The 19,107-nt window shown below is 37.6% G+C and overlaps 1 protein-coding gene across 12 annotated transcripts in view; it reads right to left on the reverse strand.

Moving 5' to 3' along the window:
* Window positions 1-8,781: 8,781 nt before the first annotated feature.
* YAP1 (Yes1 associated transcriptional regulator) overlaps window positions 8,782-19,107 on the reverse strand; it is a 102,740-nt gene continuing 92,414 nt past the window's right edge. For 7 of the 12 annotated variants that reach the window (XM_039881948.1, XM_039881953.1, XM_039881960.1 and 4 more), the window contains 3 exons: window positions 17,225-17,355; window positions 14,381-14,493; window positions 8,782-12,883 (listed from right to left, as the gene is read on the reverse strand). In XM_039881948.1, the coding sequence (XP_039737882.1) occupies window positions 12,645-12,883; window positions 14,381-14,493; window positions 17,225-17,355 (483 nt within the window). In that variant the 3' untranslated portion in view covers window positions 8,782-12,644. The remainder of the gene's footprint in view (window positions 12,884-14,380; window positions 14,494-17,224; window positions 17,356-19,107) is intronic. The other 5 variants (XM_039881950.1, XM_039881955.1, XM_039881949.1 and 2 more) reach the window with 4 other exon arrangements.

Here is a 19,107-nt window from a genome sequence, read left to right on the forward strand (position 1 = left end):
AGAAACTCCCCTGGAATATACCTCGGTCAGTGACAGACCTAGAGTGACCCCCTCTCACATTTCACTTCCTCCTGGAATCTCTTCCTGACCTTCAGTTATCTGGGTCAGGTGTCCAACCTGTGTTCTCCCTTAGCAGCCAGGGCACACTCACCTGTCACTGTTGGTTTACATGTCTTCCTCCTTCACCCTGGCTCAGTGGTTCTCAATCCTGGCTGCACATAAGAGTATCTGGAGAGCTTTGCTAAAACTCCGGTGTTCAGGCTCTACCCTTGTCCAATTAAAGCAAAATCTCTGGGGTGGAGCCCACACATAGGAGTGTTTTAACAGCTCCCCCAAATGATTCCAATATTCAGCCAGAATTTAGAATCGCTTCCCTAAATGAGTTCTTTGAAAGCAGGGCAATGCTTATTCATCATTGGTATTAAATGAGTTAGCAAACCTCCTACAGTGGTGCCCAGCATACATTCAGCTCTTAATAGTTTAATTGCTGGTAGTAGTAGTAATAGTATTGACTCCCACTGATCAGCACAGTTTCTGATTCAGAGTAGGCACCTGACCATCCATTTAACTTACGTAAATTAAGCTAAATATGCTGAAGACAGAAGAGAGAAATAATGTTTTAGAAGCCTGGGCGATTCCATGGACCCTTCTATTCAATAAGCATAGGCCCCAGAGTAAGCTTGAAATGGGTGATCTGGATTTGCTATCTTTCTGTTGGCCTGAGTCCTAAGTGCCTTCAAAATAGGAGCATCCTTCTGTACTATATACAATACAGTTGACCTTGAGCAGTGCAGGGGGTAGGGGTGCCACTTTCCCAAGCAGTCGAAAATCAAAGTATAACTTTTAACTCCCCAAACTTTACTAATAGCCTACGGTTGACCGGAAGCTTTATCAATAACATAAACTCGATAAACATATATTTTGTGTTATATGTATTCTATACTGCATTCTCACAATAAAGTAGGTTAGAGAAAAGAAAATCATAAGAGAAAATACGTTTACAGTACTGTACAGATTTATTGAAAAATATCAATATATAAATGGACCCGCATAGCTCAAACCCATTATTCCAATAGGGTCAACCGTATAGGCAATTTAAGTTTTCAAGAATAATTTTGACACTAGATGATATTTTTTACTGAGGTGGTTACAGGATAAATTCACTGGGAGTCAAAGTCCGAGGTTCTGCTCCCGGCTCTTCAAGCAAGTCTCTGCGACCCTCTGGGCCTCAGTCTTCTTGCGAGAGTTCCTCTGTTCTCTGATTGTGAAATCTGGATGAACCTTGTCTTACACCACCTTGTCTGCCTCTGTGACCCTGATGGATCCGGCTCGCCAGTCATGACTATGTGGGCCTCGGTCCTGGTTACCCTGCCCAGCTGCCCCACCAGTGCCCTGTGAAGCCTCTGCATACCTGGGGATGGTGCCGGGGAGGCCTAGTGTTCAGCAGCCCTGTGGTCTTGGAGAATAAGTGGTCTTGGAAACCAGTTGCCATTTACACCTTAGTTTAAAGGAGGAACACTGCTGTGGCCAAGGGGAAAGGGTAGCACCGTAAACGAGCCTCCTCTTTCCTGGATGCCGGTTCTAGGGAATAAAGAGCTCTCTAGGAGTCCAGCTCAGGTTTTGGGGGCGTTTCTCTCTTTAAAAAACAAACAAAAAAAAAACAAAAAAACAAAGACTATCTGACATTTCAGTCAGTCAGCCTGCCCTTTGCCTCAATTGTCTCAACCAAAGGAAGTTTCTCAGCTTGGCAGCTCATCAGGAACAGCTGGACAGATGCCAGTAACAGTCCCTACGCACCCTCCACCCTGACACTGTAAACAAGGTGTGAAGTGCTAATCAAACACACATGGCAGTCAGGTCCATTTTAAAATACACAAAACCAATTGGAGAAATGAGGTCAATTCCTGTTAGGGATAAAATAACAGAATTGTCAACATTCTCTTGTTGTACTTAGATTATTTTAAATGAGAGTCTTTGGGTAGGAACAGAGATTTGTGTTTTAACCATAGACAGATATGTTCTAATGAGATTTGACCTGCATTTAAAAATAGTGAAGTGACAAATCTTTTAAATTCAGGTTGTGCGTATGGGACTGTTGCATGTTAGTTTTGGTTTCCTTTGGTTTGGTTCTTGATTTTAAATGGGTCGTGGACTAGTATTATTATTTGTGGGGTTTCCTGGTTTTCATGTTAGAGTTTAATGAAATCAGACTTACTCAAGAGCTGCTCATTAAGTTTACCATCTAAATCAGTTGTCCTTCATGATGACATGGGATTAACAGAGCGGCAAACTCTCTGTGCCAGGCAGCAAATTTTAATTTTGATCTGCACTTAGCCAACACATTTTTTTGGTCAGAGATATTCCCCCCTCCCACCCCAACCTGGTCCTCCTCTGTTGTTTCATATCATTTTCTTTTTCTTTCTGACATCTACTCAATTATCCAGGCTGTTGCTTTTATTTGCCACCTACACTGGTGCTATAGCCCCCATGACTTCTTCCCTGGATTGCCATTATAGTTTCCTAACTGGCCCCCTGTACCACACTCACCCACCCTCTAGTTCGATGTCACACAGCAGCTAGAGCGATCTTCTAGGCCCTCTAGTGTGATCATATCATTCCCCTACATAAAACTTAAATGATTTTCCATCGCAGTTAGGATTGAATTGCAAATCTTCAGCATGGCTGCACAGCCCTGCTGCACCAGCCTTGCCTATCTCGTGCTTTCTCATTGTGCTCCAACCCCACTAACCTATGTTTTTTTCTTTGTAGCTTCTTCAGGGCTGATAGAAGCTTCTTCCCATCTCAAGGCTGTGGAAACATGCTGTTCCATCTATCTGGCATGACAAGCTCTCTGCCCCAGCTCCCAACCAGCTTTCTTCCCCTATCCTTTAGGTCTTGATTTATATGTGTCCTCAGAGAAGCCTCCTCTCACTCCCCTGACCAAGTTAGGTCCCTTTACACTCATGGCTCCCAAACACTTTGGTTAACAATGATTACAATCACATAACTGTGAACCGTTTCTGGTTTGCCTGAGATGGCAAGCCCCACAAAGTCAAGGATGTTGTCCTGGTCATTGCTGTAACTCTGTACCCAGCAGGATACCTTAGCCCCAGTGAGTGCTCTGTAGACTGAAGGAGTGATAGTTTCTCCCAATGGGTTAGCTTAGTCTCTGATATCTGTTTTCCTCTTCCTCTACAAATTCCTTTATTTTCTTTATGGTAACATTTAGTCTCCTGAATGAAGGAGGCCTGAGAAAATTCCTTTAGTACTGATCTCTCTGGAGAAGTAGTGTGAAGGGTACTAGCCACCTATGGTAGGAATTGCAAAGGGAACAGGACCCCAGTGATGCTTGTCCACACAGCATCACTGGGGTCCTGTTCCCTTTGCAATTCCTACCATAGGTGGCTAGTTTGAGACCTTCTGGAACAACCTCTCTTCTTATCACACACTTACCTCTGTTTGGCATAGTTCTACTCATCTTTCTGTTGCCATTGGTCTCCAGTGAGCCACACAGAAGCAGGGTTGCACTGAGGTAACACTCAAAGGCACTTTTCACGTGTCCTCTGCTCATACTGACTTGTGATTATACCGCATACCAGCTGAGATGTTGGCACGTCACTCTAGTGCCAACATCACATCTCTTCTCATGGGCTGTACAGAAGAGTTTAGACTGGATTTTTCCTTTAGTGCATATGGAGGTACTCTCTTGTTGACATAAGTCACTCTATGGCTTTCGTTTTCTTCAGGTCTCTTCGTTGGTCTATTACTGTTCAAGGACTCCCCTCCCCCAAAGGGGCTCACAGCCTTTGGCCTTTGAGAAGCTGCTCTTGATGGCCTCATGAGATTAGATTTTCCATAGTTTTTCTTTGCTTAAGTTTCATAAGTTAGGAATCTGTTCAGACACCAGCTTTGCTCATTTCTCTCTCTGTATGATAAAATTATTTCTATTCTACAGAACTTCACTACCTGAGCAGACAAGTTCGATTATACTACTGAAGAAAACAATTCAGTTGCCTTTGAAATCATTGCCTCCCCTTTCTGTCTTTCATTTGCCAGGTAGAAAAAAATTGACTCAGCATTATGAGCAAATTGAAGTTACCTCAAGTTTAGTGTTAATGTCTGGTCACATGTGTACAGATATCTATATATTTTTCTTTCTCCATTTGTGTGTCCAGCCCAATTTTGTTGCCCTTTAGGTAAGCTCAATCATAATTTCCTTAAATTTTGATATGATAGCCTATACTTTAAATATTTTTTGTTAGTATTTGTCCTCTTGTTTGAAAGACTTTCGAAGTCCTCCATTGTTCATTAAATATTCAAATTTCTCACTCTGGAATTTAAGCCATAGGTATAGCACATGGTGGTAAGGGGTCAGGTTCTGGAGCCCGACCATCCAAAGCCACTACTCAGAGATGGTTGACCTCTATGCCAGTTTTCTAACCTTTTAATTCTTTTTTAAAAAAGTTATTTATTATTGTTACTATTATTATTTTTAAGGCAAGGCAACCCTTGGTTGACCTCATGGATTGCAAGGACCTTGTCAGTTTATAATCCCTTATTTTTTAATTTTTTACACCTATAGCACCTGGTCTTCCTAGGTGGTCTCCCAAGTACTAACCAGGCTCGACCCTGCTTAGCTTCTGAGATACCAGTTTTCTTATCTACAAAACTACAACAGTACGTTTCTCACTGGGTTTTTGCCAGGATTAAATGAGTTAATTCATGGAAAAGTGCTTGGGAAAGTGCCTGGCAAACAGTGAGTGCTCAGTATATATGTCAACTACTATCTGGTCCTGGCCTGTCGAGAAGTGTACTGAACTCCATGAGCACAGGGATTTGTTCATTATTGTATCCCTGGGGCCTGAAATAGTGCCTGGCACATGTTAAGACACTCGAATATTAGTTGAGTGGGTTAATCTGTTATATGTTTACAACCCAGCCAAATTGAAATACTCTCCATTTCCACATTTTTTTTTTGAGCTTCTTCCTTTGCTTGTAACACTACTTCAGTTGTTTAATCACAACCACTCAATGCCCTGTGTAAACATCACCTGTATGAGGCCTTTCCTAATCATCCCAGGAGGAAGCGATCTTCCTGGAGTCTACTCTCATGGTACATTGTATGAACTACTCTTTAGCACTTAACAGTCTTTATTTCTATCTTGTGAGCAACTTTAGGAAGTTACCATACTACTTATTACTCTAGACTACTACTGAACAGTGAACCAATGTATGCATTTTTGAAAAAATGGACAGAAGATTTAATAACCTATTAAAGCATTGTCATCATTGTGGCAGTCTTCCTCAGATTACCTCTTTGTGGAGAGCAAAGTCTCACCTGCCGTGGGGCAAGGAATAGGGAAGCTCAGAATCAAGAAGTAAAGACGTTTTTGAGCTCCTGAGTATGGTTAGCCTTGTACAGAAGTTTTCCAGTTATGGGCAACGCTCTCAACTTTGTTACTTCACAACTATAGTGTGAGATTTGGGCCTAGGTTTGAGCATAGTTGAGAATAGTAATAACACCGCCTACATCTTATAGAATTTGGTATGATTAAACAAGACAATATGTGAAAGTGTTTTAATATAGAATATTAAAATATTCATTGTTATTGAAAACAAGTAGCATATTTATATAAAAATGGGGAGGGTGAGTTACCTGGTATGCATACTAATGAGAGCAAGGCAGATCCTCACATACCTATTCAAATACCCTGAGTAGACCTACTCAAGTTTGAAGGACGATTTTGGATTATTCACTAACAATAAAAGTTTCTAAACAAGATGATACCGAGAAAGATCCTGGGCATGTTAAAAAAACATTGCTTTTTAAAGAATGTTTTAAGTTTACCAGTTATTCTTACAATATTTTATTTTGGTGCTCATAACCAGTGTAAGAGATTGTACACATAGTATTTTTACTTTACCTTTGATGGAAGAAGTCTCAGAGTCTTCAAGTCACACAGTATAAGTGATGGCAGTGGGATAGCAACTTGTTTGGAATAATTTACTTTTGAAATTTGTCACATTTAGCAGGCTACAACAACGAAACCGTCAGAAATGTTCAAACCTTGAGAATTTTGCCTTAATGACTTTGGAAGATTGATAGTTCAAATCAGTGTTAAATTTCCTAAACAATATTCTGAATTTGGCCAGGAGTTGCCACCCCAATCCAGATCAAGTGTGCTCTCAAAAGGGAGTTGTGAGCTGATGAACTCACATATGCCTGGTGAGCCGTGAACTATTTTTTATTGAACAATTCATGGCTCATGCTGTTCTTCTGCAAATCCCACTGCAGAATTTTGCAGAAATTCCTTTGCCCTAGAATGCAAAAGAACTGCACTGTTGTTCACAGTTTGGATTGTAAAAGACAACTAAATCTTAAGTCCACATTCTCCTCTCACCAGTTCCATTGAGATTTTCTCATAGAGATCAAGAGACTTTCTGGTGCCCACAGAAAACCCTCTTGCAAATGGACTCTTCAGAAGATACTGTACAAGTGGTTTTGCAGTGTGACTTAGAACTACTCATAGTCTGAATGCTCATATGATTTTTTATATCTCTCATAAAATCTAAGGTCTTGATTCATGGTCATCCCGAAGATCAGTCTTATACAGTTGTGATATCCTGACCCATCATTTAGATCCTGCTGACCTACAGCCAATGAGATGCCTCTGTTGAACCCTGGCTGCAGATACGTTTAACTTTTAATCGGTAGAAAGAGAAGCTTAACTACAAGTTGCTACAAGGTTCACTTACAGAAATGATCTTCAGCCAAGTTTCTTCATCCATTCATCACTATGTTGGCTTAGAGTAGCTGACTTCAGTAGCTCATGGAGATAGTACTGAAATGCAGCAGCGGTTTTTTCCCTGATATTCTGCCATTTATCCCACAGCTTTGAGAATATGAATTTCTCTTTCAATTGGCTAAACAGGACATCATTTTAATCTTGTGTAAATCCACTATAACAACTTAATTTATAATTGAACAAATGGTCTTAAAAGGAACTGAGATGTGGTTTCTAATAACATCCCATAATGAAAATTAAACCCAGGTGATGTTTAACTGATAAGACTATTTTATAGATTCTATAAAAGTCATGGGAACTATAGTCTCTTCATAAAATATACTTGGGACAAGACATGAAGAAATATGAGTAAAGGTATATCATAACCCTAACAAATAAGTTAGCAGTTTTAAATATACTAAGGGTATCCTCTTGATTTAGATCCTATTTTGTTTTTGTTTCTTAGAGGGGTTCCTTTTACTAAGAATCAAGCCCTGCCCATCCACTTAATTTGAGTACAAAGCAATATCAATTTCACAAAGTTACTGTAACTCTAGCTCTTAATAGCTTTATATTAAAAAAAAATTGAAACATTCCAAATACCAGATTAGCTGTTTAGGAATTTTACATAGACTCTTTGCTCAGATATTTTCAAGTACTGCTTTGAACAGCAAATAGATAACAGTTTTTTAAAACCTCTAACAGGTTACCAAGTTAAGGAATTTTGTTAAAATATGGCAGATTTAAAAATTCGGTTTATCTTTTAAATATCATCTTGTTTTGCTAGTGTCTTGATTCTGCAACTGTTTTCATTTGTGGTAGTATTAAGTCTGTCAGTTTAAGGCTATGTTTGTGGTTAGGAAATTATCAATTTTATTTACACCAGAGCTTTTCGTATCCAGGTAATATGGCAAAAAAAATTCTATGTGATTTGGAAAAACTGCAGCACTAACTGCCAGAGGATTCTTATCTGATTCCTAATTCAGTAATAAAATTTTAATAGAAAGACTGTTTATCAAGTTTCTTATTATTAAATTAAAGCGACTAAATGCCAACAGTTTAGGGTGGCATAGGGACAACACAGTATACACACTCTATTGGAGACATGGTTGACTCCAGCAGCACTAGCACACATGCAACCCTGGAGCCCAAGGGAGAGCAGCACATGAATTTACCTGTAACTATCAAATAAAGGCAGATTTTCAATACAATTGAATATAAACCTAATATAATTTATGGTTGCCAGCACCAGGGACAGGCTGGTTGCCATTACAGAAGGCAAGAAAATGTGATGGAGTCTTTGGGGTTGCTCTGCTTTGGCAACCTCAGCTGACAAGATGTAAATTAGGGGAGAATTAAATAGTAAATCAGTGGATCTACTGACCACTCCTGCACTTACCACCTAGGTTTCCTTTTATTATTATTGTTCTTTCTCTCTCTGGAAAACCATTTGCTTGCTTATCCCAGCTGGGTGATTCATTTACTGAGCTATTTTACCTTCATTTTGGGTCTAAGAAAAACATTATGTAAATTATTCACTATGATTCTAAGTAACACTACTATATTTCTCCAATATTTAGAACACCCCTTCCTTGTTCTCTCTAGAGGCTATTCTTCCTAAATCCAAATTAATATAGTCTTCTGAGTATTCTGCTGAATCGGACTCAATCTGTTACCTAAAGGTTGTAAAATTCTGCTTCACAGGATCCAGAATGAAGGTAACTGGACTTCAGGCCATCCAGCAGACGGTGCACTGTCTATAGACACGAGGTATAGTTTTGGGCTAGGATGTACAACCACACATTTTGCATAAGATAAATGATAAATCTCAAGTTCCACAATATTAGTGTTCTACTGTAAAGAAATTATATATCATAAAATATGAAGTTTTCAGATTTGCCTCACCAAAACTGATGTCAATAATTAAAGATATATAAACAGAAAAAATCACTTTCAAAGACAATCTACTTCTTATTCAAAGTTCAGAACCTACCACTTAAATTTGTGAATGTTTTTATTTATGAAACAATAACTAATAATTCCCACTAATATAAGTGTTATATTTTAGAGACCATGAGACAATATTTTGGAGAAATAAAACCAAAAACTCTTTTGAAAGACTGTGTCAAGTTCTTCTGTTTCTTCTGTGCTGTTAAGTGTAGTAAAGTCATTTAAGAATGAAGGAGACAATTCTGATTACATACTATAATCAATGGGGATACATGAAGAGTACAGAACATAAAGTTCAAAGAATAATATCCATACTTCAGAAGTTCCAAATGCCAAATTAACCTTAAGTTTCACCTGTGTACCAGCTACTACTGTAATTGCCTTTTATTTCTTCTTATCACTAGCACTTTTTCTCTTCAAGTCCATTAAGCCAAAAATGTTTTAAATATATTAATCGTTAAAAACAACAGAGTTTAAAGAAAGAATATATTTGAACTACATAAACAAAAAAGGTATTACATAAGAAAAAATAATGTAACAATTTATGTAAGTACCTAACACATGAGCATGCTCTTACATCTAAAACAAAAATAAAAAGGTAACATTGGTACTATATATATATATTTGACAAGTGTGCATTAAAGAATTCTCTAATATAAAACATTTAAAATGTGGAGAATACTTTTTCAAGATACAGAAAACAATTGTTAAGATAGGCACACCCACAATTCTTATTAAAAACATGCTGGCGGAAGATAAAATTCATCTGAGCCCTCATTTCTCAGATGTGCAAAAGCTATGAAATTGTTAATCATTGGATACTGCCTCCCACTTCTGCACTGTTTTGAGATTCAACACTGATTGGTATGAATTATGAATTACACAATTAGTTACTTTTCAGTGTTTCTGCCAAGGTTCCATATAGAATGCATCTTTTTAATATGAATACTTAAAACAGCAACATTGTTTATAAAAGTCACTTCCTTGTGTTTGCTTTTTTTTTAAAAAAGGCACTATATTTAGAAAAGTTATTACAGAAAATAGTACTTCTGAAAATCTGAAACTCTAATCAACGTGCTCCATCAACCATAAGTGGATCTTAGAAGCCCTAACTGAAAAGAACACAAATGTAAAAAGCTGATAAACTTAAAGATTATAAAATTGGTTTATTGTAAAAGTAATTCAAGAATACCCAGTTAAAATTTTACCCCAACGCTACCCACACAACCAAGAAGCAGTTAAACACTTACATTAGGAATAAGGACATAAAACAAGAAAGACCATCGAGGCTGTGATTCAAACTCAGAACAGAGAAAGGACTTTGAGGTTTCCTTCAGGTCCGTACAGAGGGTATGATAAGATCAAAGCACTGTGTCTGTCAGGTACCACAGTGCTGCTACAACATTGAGGTATAACTGGGAAAGTTAAAGTCAAGGGGAAATGAAGAACTCCATATACTTACTTTGCGGCTGTACTCAAGTGATTGAAATTTTGGGAACTGCCTTTAATGACAGCAAGATGCAAGATAAGTCTTTATTGGAAAAAAAAGGAGGTTATAAAGTTCTCTATCGAAGTCCTACTAAGTCTTCACAAACCCCCTCCCGCCTTCCCACCCTCTCTCTTTTATCTAAAGCTACTCTGCTGATACATAAAGATACGATCTTAGTTCTGGCTTACTGACAAACTGTAGGCACTACTTCCAAGTAGCTTTGATCTTCTGCACATAAAAAACTCAACATGCAGTATCATCCATATACTCAATTATGCATTCTAGGTAGAATTTCATTATTGCTCAAAAAAAAAAAAAATTTATGCATCTGCACAGTGGCCACTTCTCCCAGACTTAATTCAAGATTTAATCTTTCTGCTGTTTTCTTAATAAAAGCCTTTAGAGTCAATTATTATGAGTGATCGACCTATGAATCATTATATACAACACAGTGACTGCATTTTTGAGCACTGAAAATACTTAATATAAAACTTACTTTCAACTTTTTCATTCCTCTGAATTGAAGGGTCAAAATACTTCCATTTTTTAATTAGAAAAAAAAGAAATCTATCCTCCCAAGCTGAGGCTTTTCATTGCAGTTCTACCCAGGAAAAGAGATTTCATGTCTGCTATAAACCCTTGAAAATAAGGGCTCACTCTAGAAACATTGAAAGACCCTTAATCACAGAGGTGCTAGCTGGTGCCACTGTAATTCACAACCATTACTTCATAGCTTATACTGAAGAGTTGATTCATGCTCATTTTCTTCCTTTAAAAATACTCTTTGGAAACCATTATTACTCCTGTAGAAACATACTCTAGTTATATCTCTCCCTGTAAAAATAAAAGTATAATCATGATTATCTCTATTTCTTTGCTAAATTCAACTACCAATATACATTTATTAATCTGATCACTTTACCAGCTAACTCATGACCTTACAGTATTTTACTGTCCAGGGTCAATTTTAGCATATAGGAGAAGGAGCAAGTCTTATTAAGAACAATCCTGTAGGCAATATTTCAATGTGGTCTTTAATGTGTTCACTATAAATGACAACTAAGGTACTAAATTTACTTCCAAAACTAAGATGAAGATAAAACTTCCAAAGCTAAAGGAAGGTAAACAACCACATAAAGCTTACTTTTGTCATGTACATTATGAACCTACTCAGTGATTTCCCACCAAGACTTAAAATTAGTCCAAGGGAGTAACAAGGGGAAAATAAAGCCATTTCTTATTTGCTTCTTTCAAATTCATTAGATAATATATTTTTTTGTGTACCCAGAGGGCATACAGTACTACTCGAGGCACTATTCAACGTAACAGCCCCTTCTAGAACACTAAACTACCTCAAACATCTGGAGACTGCCCCAATCAGATTTAAACTACTTGTGAGATATAAACTACTAGTCATGTATTCTAAATGCATACATTCAAAGCTACCATTTTAAAATAAATTGGAAAGTAGGGAAACCTAAAAAAAATTACATTCTGCTATCACACTATCATATAAACATTATAAGTATGTGTGGGGGTATACATAGAGAGAGCAGATAATCAAGATTTAAATAAGATGGTAAAAAAATCAGGAAATGTAGATTTTACCAAAGGAACTACAATAACCATCCCGAGCTACAATATAAACAGATTCACTATTATGGTAATTTGCCTTGGTTCCAGAAAAACAAACAAAAAAAACCCAACCAACCAAAACAAAATAAAACCCACAATAAAACCCACCCAAACCTATACTAGAGTATGTGGCAATAATTAATATATTTCTATGGAAATCATCTCATGCCTTATAAGCTCCTAAAATAAAATCAAGGTCACTATGTGACTAATGATATAGCACTAGGAGAAAAAAAAAAAAAACGCTGAAAGTAAAGCAGTCTTCAGCCTTGGTTTCAGCTACCTCTTCAAATAAGCATTAAGTACTTATTATCAGATACAACATTTTTGGCTTGTCAGACCAGTAAGCCATGTTTTTCCAATGGCCAAAGGCAGCTGGAGAAACAATTGCTTAAACAAACTAAACACTGTGACATGAAGAATTTGACTTCCAAGTCTGACTAGTTAAAATGACTGGTGAATACCTAACTGGGCAAAAGGAATGGCATCCATCATCCAAACAGGCTCACTTTCCCCAGCCCCCAAAACAAACAGTAGTTATTATAGCAAAAGAAACAAAAAGTTTTTTTTTTTTTTTTGATTCTTTAGGGCCAATTATGAAAAGAGGTCAGCAATATATTAACAGCAGCAACGGACAAGGAAGAGCAAAATAGTGGATGAAAGAATCTTGCTGGACGTTTGCTCATCTTTTTCTGTATTAGCCAGAAGATTGCAACTGGCTTATCTGGAAATTTCTGGTATGTGTGTCTTATCTCCTTAGATCCTTTTCAGTCTACCTGAGGGCTCTATAACCATGTAAGAAAGCTTTCTTTATCTAGCTTGGTGGCAGCCAAAACAGACTCCATGTCATTAAGGATGTCAGAACTCAAAGCTTCCTGCAGACTTGGCATCAACTCCTCTCCTTCTATGTTCATTCCATCTCCCTCCAGTGTTCCAAGGTCCACATTTGTCCCAGGAATAGCTTCAAGGTAGTCTGGGAAACGATTCTGCTGTGAGGGTAGGGTGCTTTGGTTGATAGAATCACCTAGTTGGAACAGAGAGCAAGAATAAGGTCCATTTTCAAAAGCTAATATCAGAGCTGTATCATGTGAGAACATACAGAAATGCATAAAGAAAGAAAAGCACTCCTGACTGACCTCCTGAACAGATGCCTAGTTTATTTTAGACCAAACATCCCACAAATAAAATAACAATGCCAAGGGTCTTTCTGCTTCAACATTTGTTCAGATATCTAACCAATAACTCGACTGTTTATGACTAAGTGCTGAACATTTAAAGGGAGTAAAAAAAAAAAATAAAAATCCTCTGAAAAATTATAGACAGCAAAGGAGGAGCAAGTACATACACAAAAGCATCACTACTTGACTCTCTTCCAGATATGTACCACCAAAATAAGATAAAATATAAAAATGAATGGTATAATTTCATCTTTCCCTTAAGAACACTTTAGGAAAAATTAAACTAAAATAAAAGGACTGGGTAAAAACTCTATTCCACTCTTGAAGATTCACATTCATAGTAGCAAAACAAGCCTCCCAGGAATCCTAGAATAAATAAATCTTCCTAGTTCTGCTCTAGGTTTTCCAAATTACCTGGCCACAAAACCTTTTCTACACATGACAACATTAACATTCCTTAGAGCTTCAATGGAACATGCTTTTAGAAAAACTAATGTAAACCATTACATGCTATAGGGGTTTGGAGAGAGAAATGGGGGACAGAGGAGTAAGGAAAGGTGTTTGAATGAGATGGGTTTGAAGTGACTCCTAAGGATGATTTAAGATTTAGAAGAGCAGAGATGAAGGTGGGGTTGGGGAGAAATTCTAAGAAGCATCAAAGCCATGAGCTAGATGAGTTCAGGCACAAAACACTTGCCAAACACTTCCTGAAACTGTCAGCGAAAGAACCAGCTAGCTGGAGGTCGGTTTCATTTCCCTGCCAGTTCATGTCCTCTGATAATTGCCAAGTCCAGGACAATCAGTGGTCACCAGGTAAGCCACAGGAGAAATGGTTCTTAATTACCCCTGTGAAGCAGGTGTTTCTTAACTCCCGCAAGACCCCTGTAACTATGCTAACAACAAAGTAAGTGAGCTCCATCACCTAGCCTTTCCCATTTAGTTTGCTGAGCCCCATAACACCTAAGTAGGACCAAAAACCCTCATAAAAAAGAGAAAAGCACACATGGAATCACATATAGAAAGCTCTCTCCAAATCTATAATAATAGAGAAATCTAAGAGGGTTTTCAATTGCCTTGCCAACTAATCCAGTATTTTAAATGCTAAAATAAGTCATGTCATCAGTTTTGTTTAAATAGAGCTAAGATTTTATGACATGTTGCAACTGAGAAGACTTAAATTACAAACTGCTATATAGAAACAAAGCCAGCTTGATTTGAAGTTTACAGGATTTTAATGGCTTTCTTCGGAATAATCTTTGCTCATAATAGCTTATTAGAGTTGGTCATACAATGACTTTGTCTGTCTGAAAGTCAGACTCCTAAGAGGAATAAAGAGTACCAACCTGTATCCATTTCATCAACACTGTTCAAGAAGTCATCTGGGGTTCGAGGGACACTGTAGCTGCTCATGCTCAGTCCACTGTCTGTACTCTCATCTCGAGAGTGATAGGTGCCACTACAAAGAATTAAAGACCGATACAAAAATGGAAAAAATATATATATAAATATATATATATCAAGGTAAAACAAAACAAAACAAACACCTGATGAGCACTAACATGATTCTCAAAGAGGATTAGTGAAAATTCCTGCCCTGCAACATGTGAAACAAGCACCCTTCCCTTCAGGGCCCATACACAGCCCTCAGGCTATGAAGTGAAACAGCCGAGGTAATCCTAATTGAAGCCGGCAGCTCTAAAGGGCCAACATCTCTCTCTTAAGGTTCTGGTTGGTGGCTAGAGAGTAAAAAAGAAATACTTAGTTTTTCTAGCTGACAGAAAATTCTCTGTATAGGTATTTTCTCTGTAATACCATTTTGAATCTGGGGATCCACATAGCTCCCTTGTTTCAAGGTCTCTCAATTCCTCAAGTGGTAGTGGCAGAGGCATAGGTCAAAAAATACAAACTCTAAGTGGCAGTGAGATAGGTCTGCACTAGACTCATGTTAAATTCCTAGCTCTGATGCAGAGTTTAAGCCAAGGAAAAATCAACCCAAAATAAAGAACCAGAATTCCTTTTTGGGCTGAGCCAAAAGAGATGAGTCACTGCTGATAACTTCTATAGCTTGATCTTCTTGCTTCTGCTTAGGGAGATAAAACCCAAATACCTCAGCATAAGATAGGAATCCTTAAAGAGTTCCAACCGGAGGAAAAAGTAATTAAAAAACAAAAAGCAAAAACAAAAAAAGCTATTAAGGCACACACCTTGGGAAAAACAGAAAACCATGAACCAAGACAGATTTTTACTTTAGGCTAAAGGAAGTTTCCCAGATTTACATACAAGTATGGTAAATATCTCCAGAACATTACTTTCATAAAAATAGAACACTGCAGATGCCGGCTGGCATTGACTATAAAATTTGAGGTTCTACTAATTCTAGAAAATCTCATGGCAAAGTGTGAAACAAAGCAATTGTTCAAGGGTCTGACCATGATGTGAACTTTAACTTTTCTCACAGCTTGGACATTTAAGTAGCTGTTTAGCTTACACAAAAGTTAAAAAATGAGAAACTACTACCAACAGTTGCTCAAGGTCGAAAGCTCAGTCCCTCAAATTTCTTCCCTAAATTACTTGATGCATCTGCTTTGTTCTCCCTCCACCTCACTCTGTATAATACTGCAACCACTCGTTTACTCTAATGCTTCTGCCACATTTTGGCAAGATTCAAAAGCCTCACACAGATCCAGGAAAACACAATTTTGCCTCTGAGACCATTTGTATACAATGCAGCCGCATAGGAGGTGGCCTCAGGATGTGGTTTGTTTTTATTTTGCCTGCCCTGATCTGAGACAAGGGCCTGGTCCTAGCCATCACTCTATTCCCACTGTAAGCTCGGGGCACACATCAGACACTCAAGACTATTACAGAATAGCTGAATTTACCCAGTTGTGCAGAGTTCTTTCTAAGCCACAGGGGAAGCACATGGGCATTCCTTGGGACAGAGTTCACAGAATAATTTCCCTGACTAAGAACTGCTCCCTGCAGAAGAACTCCACTGCCTGCAGCCCCACTCATTCGATAAACATTCATTGAGCATCTACTACAGCATCAGACCAGGCTCTGAGGATAGAGAAGTTAAAAACAACAAGTGATGTTTTTTGAGAGGCTCACAACTTCAGGGGAGAGATGAACAAATACATTAATGAATCTTATTCAAGGGCTATGTGAGCACAGTGCTTTTAGAACACAGAAGGGAGCTTAAAAGTACTGTGTAAAGGTTTTGTAGAGGGAGATATCAGAGCTGGCCTTGAAGGCTCTCAGAGTAAAAGGGAGATAAGAGATGTTGCACCACTGCGAAGAGTCAACTCCCTGGCAAGTTAGGGGAACCTGGTTTAGAGCTTAAAAAATATGTATAAGTTGAATAAAAGGCAGTGGGAGAAACCATCAAGTTTTTGAATAGAGAAATGTTATAGTTAATGTGTTTTAGAAACTGGGGGCACTACAGAGAGTAGACATAGAAGTCTTCCCTTAGATTAATAAACAGATGATCTGCTACTCTGTGATCTTTACTAGAAAACAGTATTTCAAACTACAGCCCAGTTTTCATTAAAATTTTAAGAAAGAATCCATCATTTTTCTAAATGGTCTCAGTTTATCCTTAGATCAATACAGGCCTTCAATAGATGGGTAATGAAATTATATTGATTTGGAATTTTCCTTGTGAAAAAAAAAAAAGGTTCTGTGGCTATAATCTTTCCTAATTAACTTCAGAAATATAATCTTGTATAAAAACACTAAATATTTGGCAGAAATTTAAATTGTATGTGTCAGAAGAGTAAATTTTGTTTTTCTTAAGATCATGAGGTTTTCAGTTCAATTGGTAAGAACTGAATGGGTAGCGTAATGGTTTTCCTAAACCAAAGTACCTTTAAATACTTTAAAGGTATTCACAAGTTTCTTCCCGATTCTGTAATTTTAAGTAACTGTTAGTCAATAGTATAGGCAGAAGCAAACATGTGACTTAGAATTAAATGTCCCTTTCTACAAGTCTGAATAGCTTACTTCCTCTCACAGGAGCCAGCTTTTAGTCTCAAGTTTTATTGTACTTGCCATTTACAGAGAGATTCCTTTACAACTATGGTTTTTGGCCCACACAGATGTTTAAACAGCTTATTATAAGTACTAAGGAGAATAATCTCAAAGCCATGATCTTTTTTAGATATTGGTCAATAGCAACTCTCACTAACCTGTTCAGAAAGGGATCCGAGCTATTGGTCGTCATTGTTCTCAATTCCTGAGACATCCCAGGAGAAGATACTGGATTTTGAGTCCCACCATCCTGCTCTAGTGTCGGTAACTGGCTTCGGAGAGCTAATTCCTAGAAAAAATTAACACAAATAGAATCAGTCTACTGAGTAACAATTTTATTGTTAGGTTTAAAGAAATAAAATGCACATTAGGGTAACCATGTGAACGTAAAGTTAAATATTAACATCTATTTTAAAGTTAATAAGTTTCCCAGTGAGAAAAAAAACCTCTATCTAGTTCGACTGAACGTAAATTATATAAATTGAGAGTTTATTTAGTCTTATTAACCTCAAAACATATATACTTTATTAGTGAATATCATTTTATTTTCCTTACTTTGGCAGACACTCCCAAATCCCTTCTTTGGAGTAGAACAGCAACTCTGGTCTTTTAAAAGAGACTCCTAAAGTTTATTTTTACTCACCAACCCTCATATGGTTTTACATGTTCTGCACTAGTAATGAACATTTGATGATTTATTTTAAGACACCAATTCCCCCCTACCTTCTCATTATTTTTTATACGTTGCTATTAAGTATCTCATTTTAACTTCAGGTTTTTCTATCTTGAGCTATCTTCAGGAGCATCCACCAATTTCTCAGCAGGATTCTATCTGGAAACCTGAGCAAAAGCTATGGGCCATTACTACTACCCTGACAGTTCCAGAAAGCCTGCCTCAACAGGCCTCTGAACACTCCAGGCCTCAGCCATAGCCTGGGACCCTGAGGCTAGTTTATCTTCCTCTGGCCAACACCTTAATACCTTTATTACTACTTTGTCCTTTTTCTCACCTTTTCATCCATTTACTGTTCCATTCTCTAAGAATTTCCATTTTATAAATATCTTCTCTGCTAAAAAATCAGCTTCTCCTCCCTTGACTTTGTTCAACTTGAAACGTTTTTGTTTTTGTTTTTGTTTTTTTAAATCACGAAGGATGCTGCTCTCCTCTGTAGCCTTCCTGAGCCAAGCCTGCTCACTGAGGTACACAACTGCCATCTCCAGATCCCTCACTCCCACTGTCATCACCCAGTACACGGGAAGTAAATATATTCTCTGAGCTTTCCACTACCACTTCTAGACTATGAATTCTTCTTCATGCAAAAATCACTTCTGTTTATTTGGGTTTATGCATTCTGGATATAGTATACCTTAAAAAGGGGTTTCTTAACCAGAGGATCATGACAGAATAAAGAGGGCCTGTGAATTTGGATGGAGAAAAAACCTACACTTTTATTTTCACTGACTTCTAAGTGAAATTTAGCATTTTCTTTAATTACGAATATAGGCAACAAGCAGTAGTCTTTACTATACCTTTGACTTTTCATCAATAGAAGACATTTTCATATCATATTGTAGTTGTGAATATCTTAAAATACCATTTTTGCTCATTACTATTTCAATGTTATAGTAGTTATAAGACATGATGCTATAACTTGTTATTTATACATTGTTATGTGAATGATTCACTCAACCTGACAGCTCCTTGACCTCCTGGATTCCAATGATCTTCATCTCCACCTACCAAAATCATCCACTTGCATAGCAAAGGCCTTGTTATTTAAAACCAAACCGATCTCTAAAATCTTTGGCCATGTTTGGGACAACGATTGGTGTTTCACTTCTTTCCAACTATATCCATCACCCGGGAACTGTCAACATCCATGCACAAAACCTGTATAATAATTCAGGTTGAAATTCCTAGATCTCTAAATTGTAATGACACTGACCATTTTGCCATTAGTCAATCATTAACTGCACTCCCTCAGTAACACCCTGGAACTAAGTAAAATTTCTTCCCCAGAAATCTAAATGCACTCAGCCC

Source organism: Pteropus medius, unplaced genomic scaffold (genome assembly GCF_902729225.1).
Source record: "Pteropus medius unplaced genomic scaffold, Ma_sr-lr_union100, whole genome shotgun sequence".
Lineage (NCBI taxonomy): Eukaryota > Metazoa > Chordata > Mammalia > Chiroptera > Pteropodidae > Pteropus > Pteropus medius.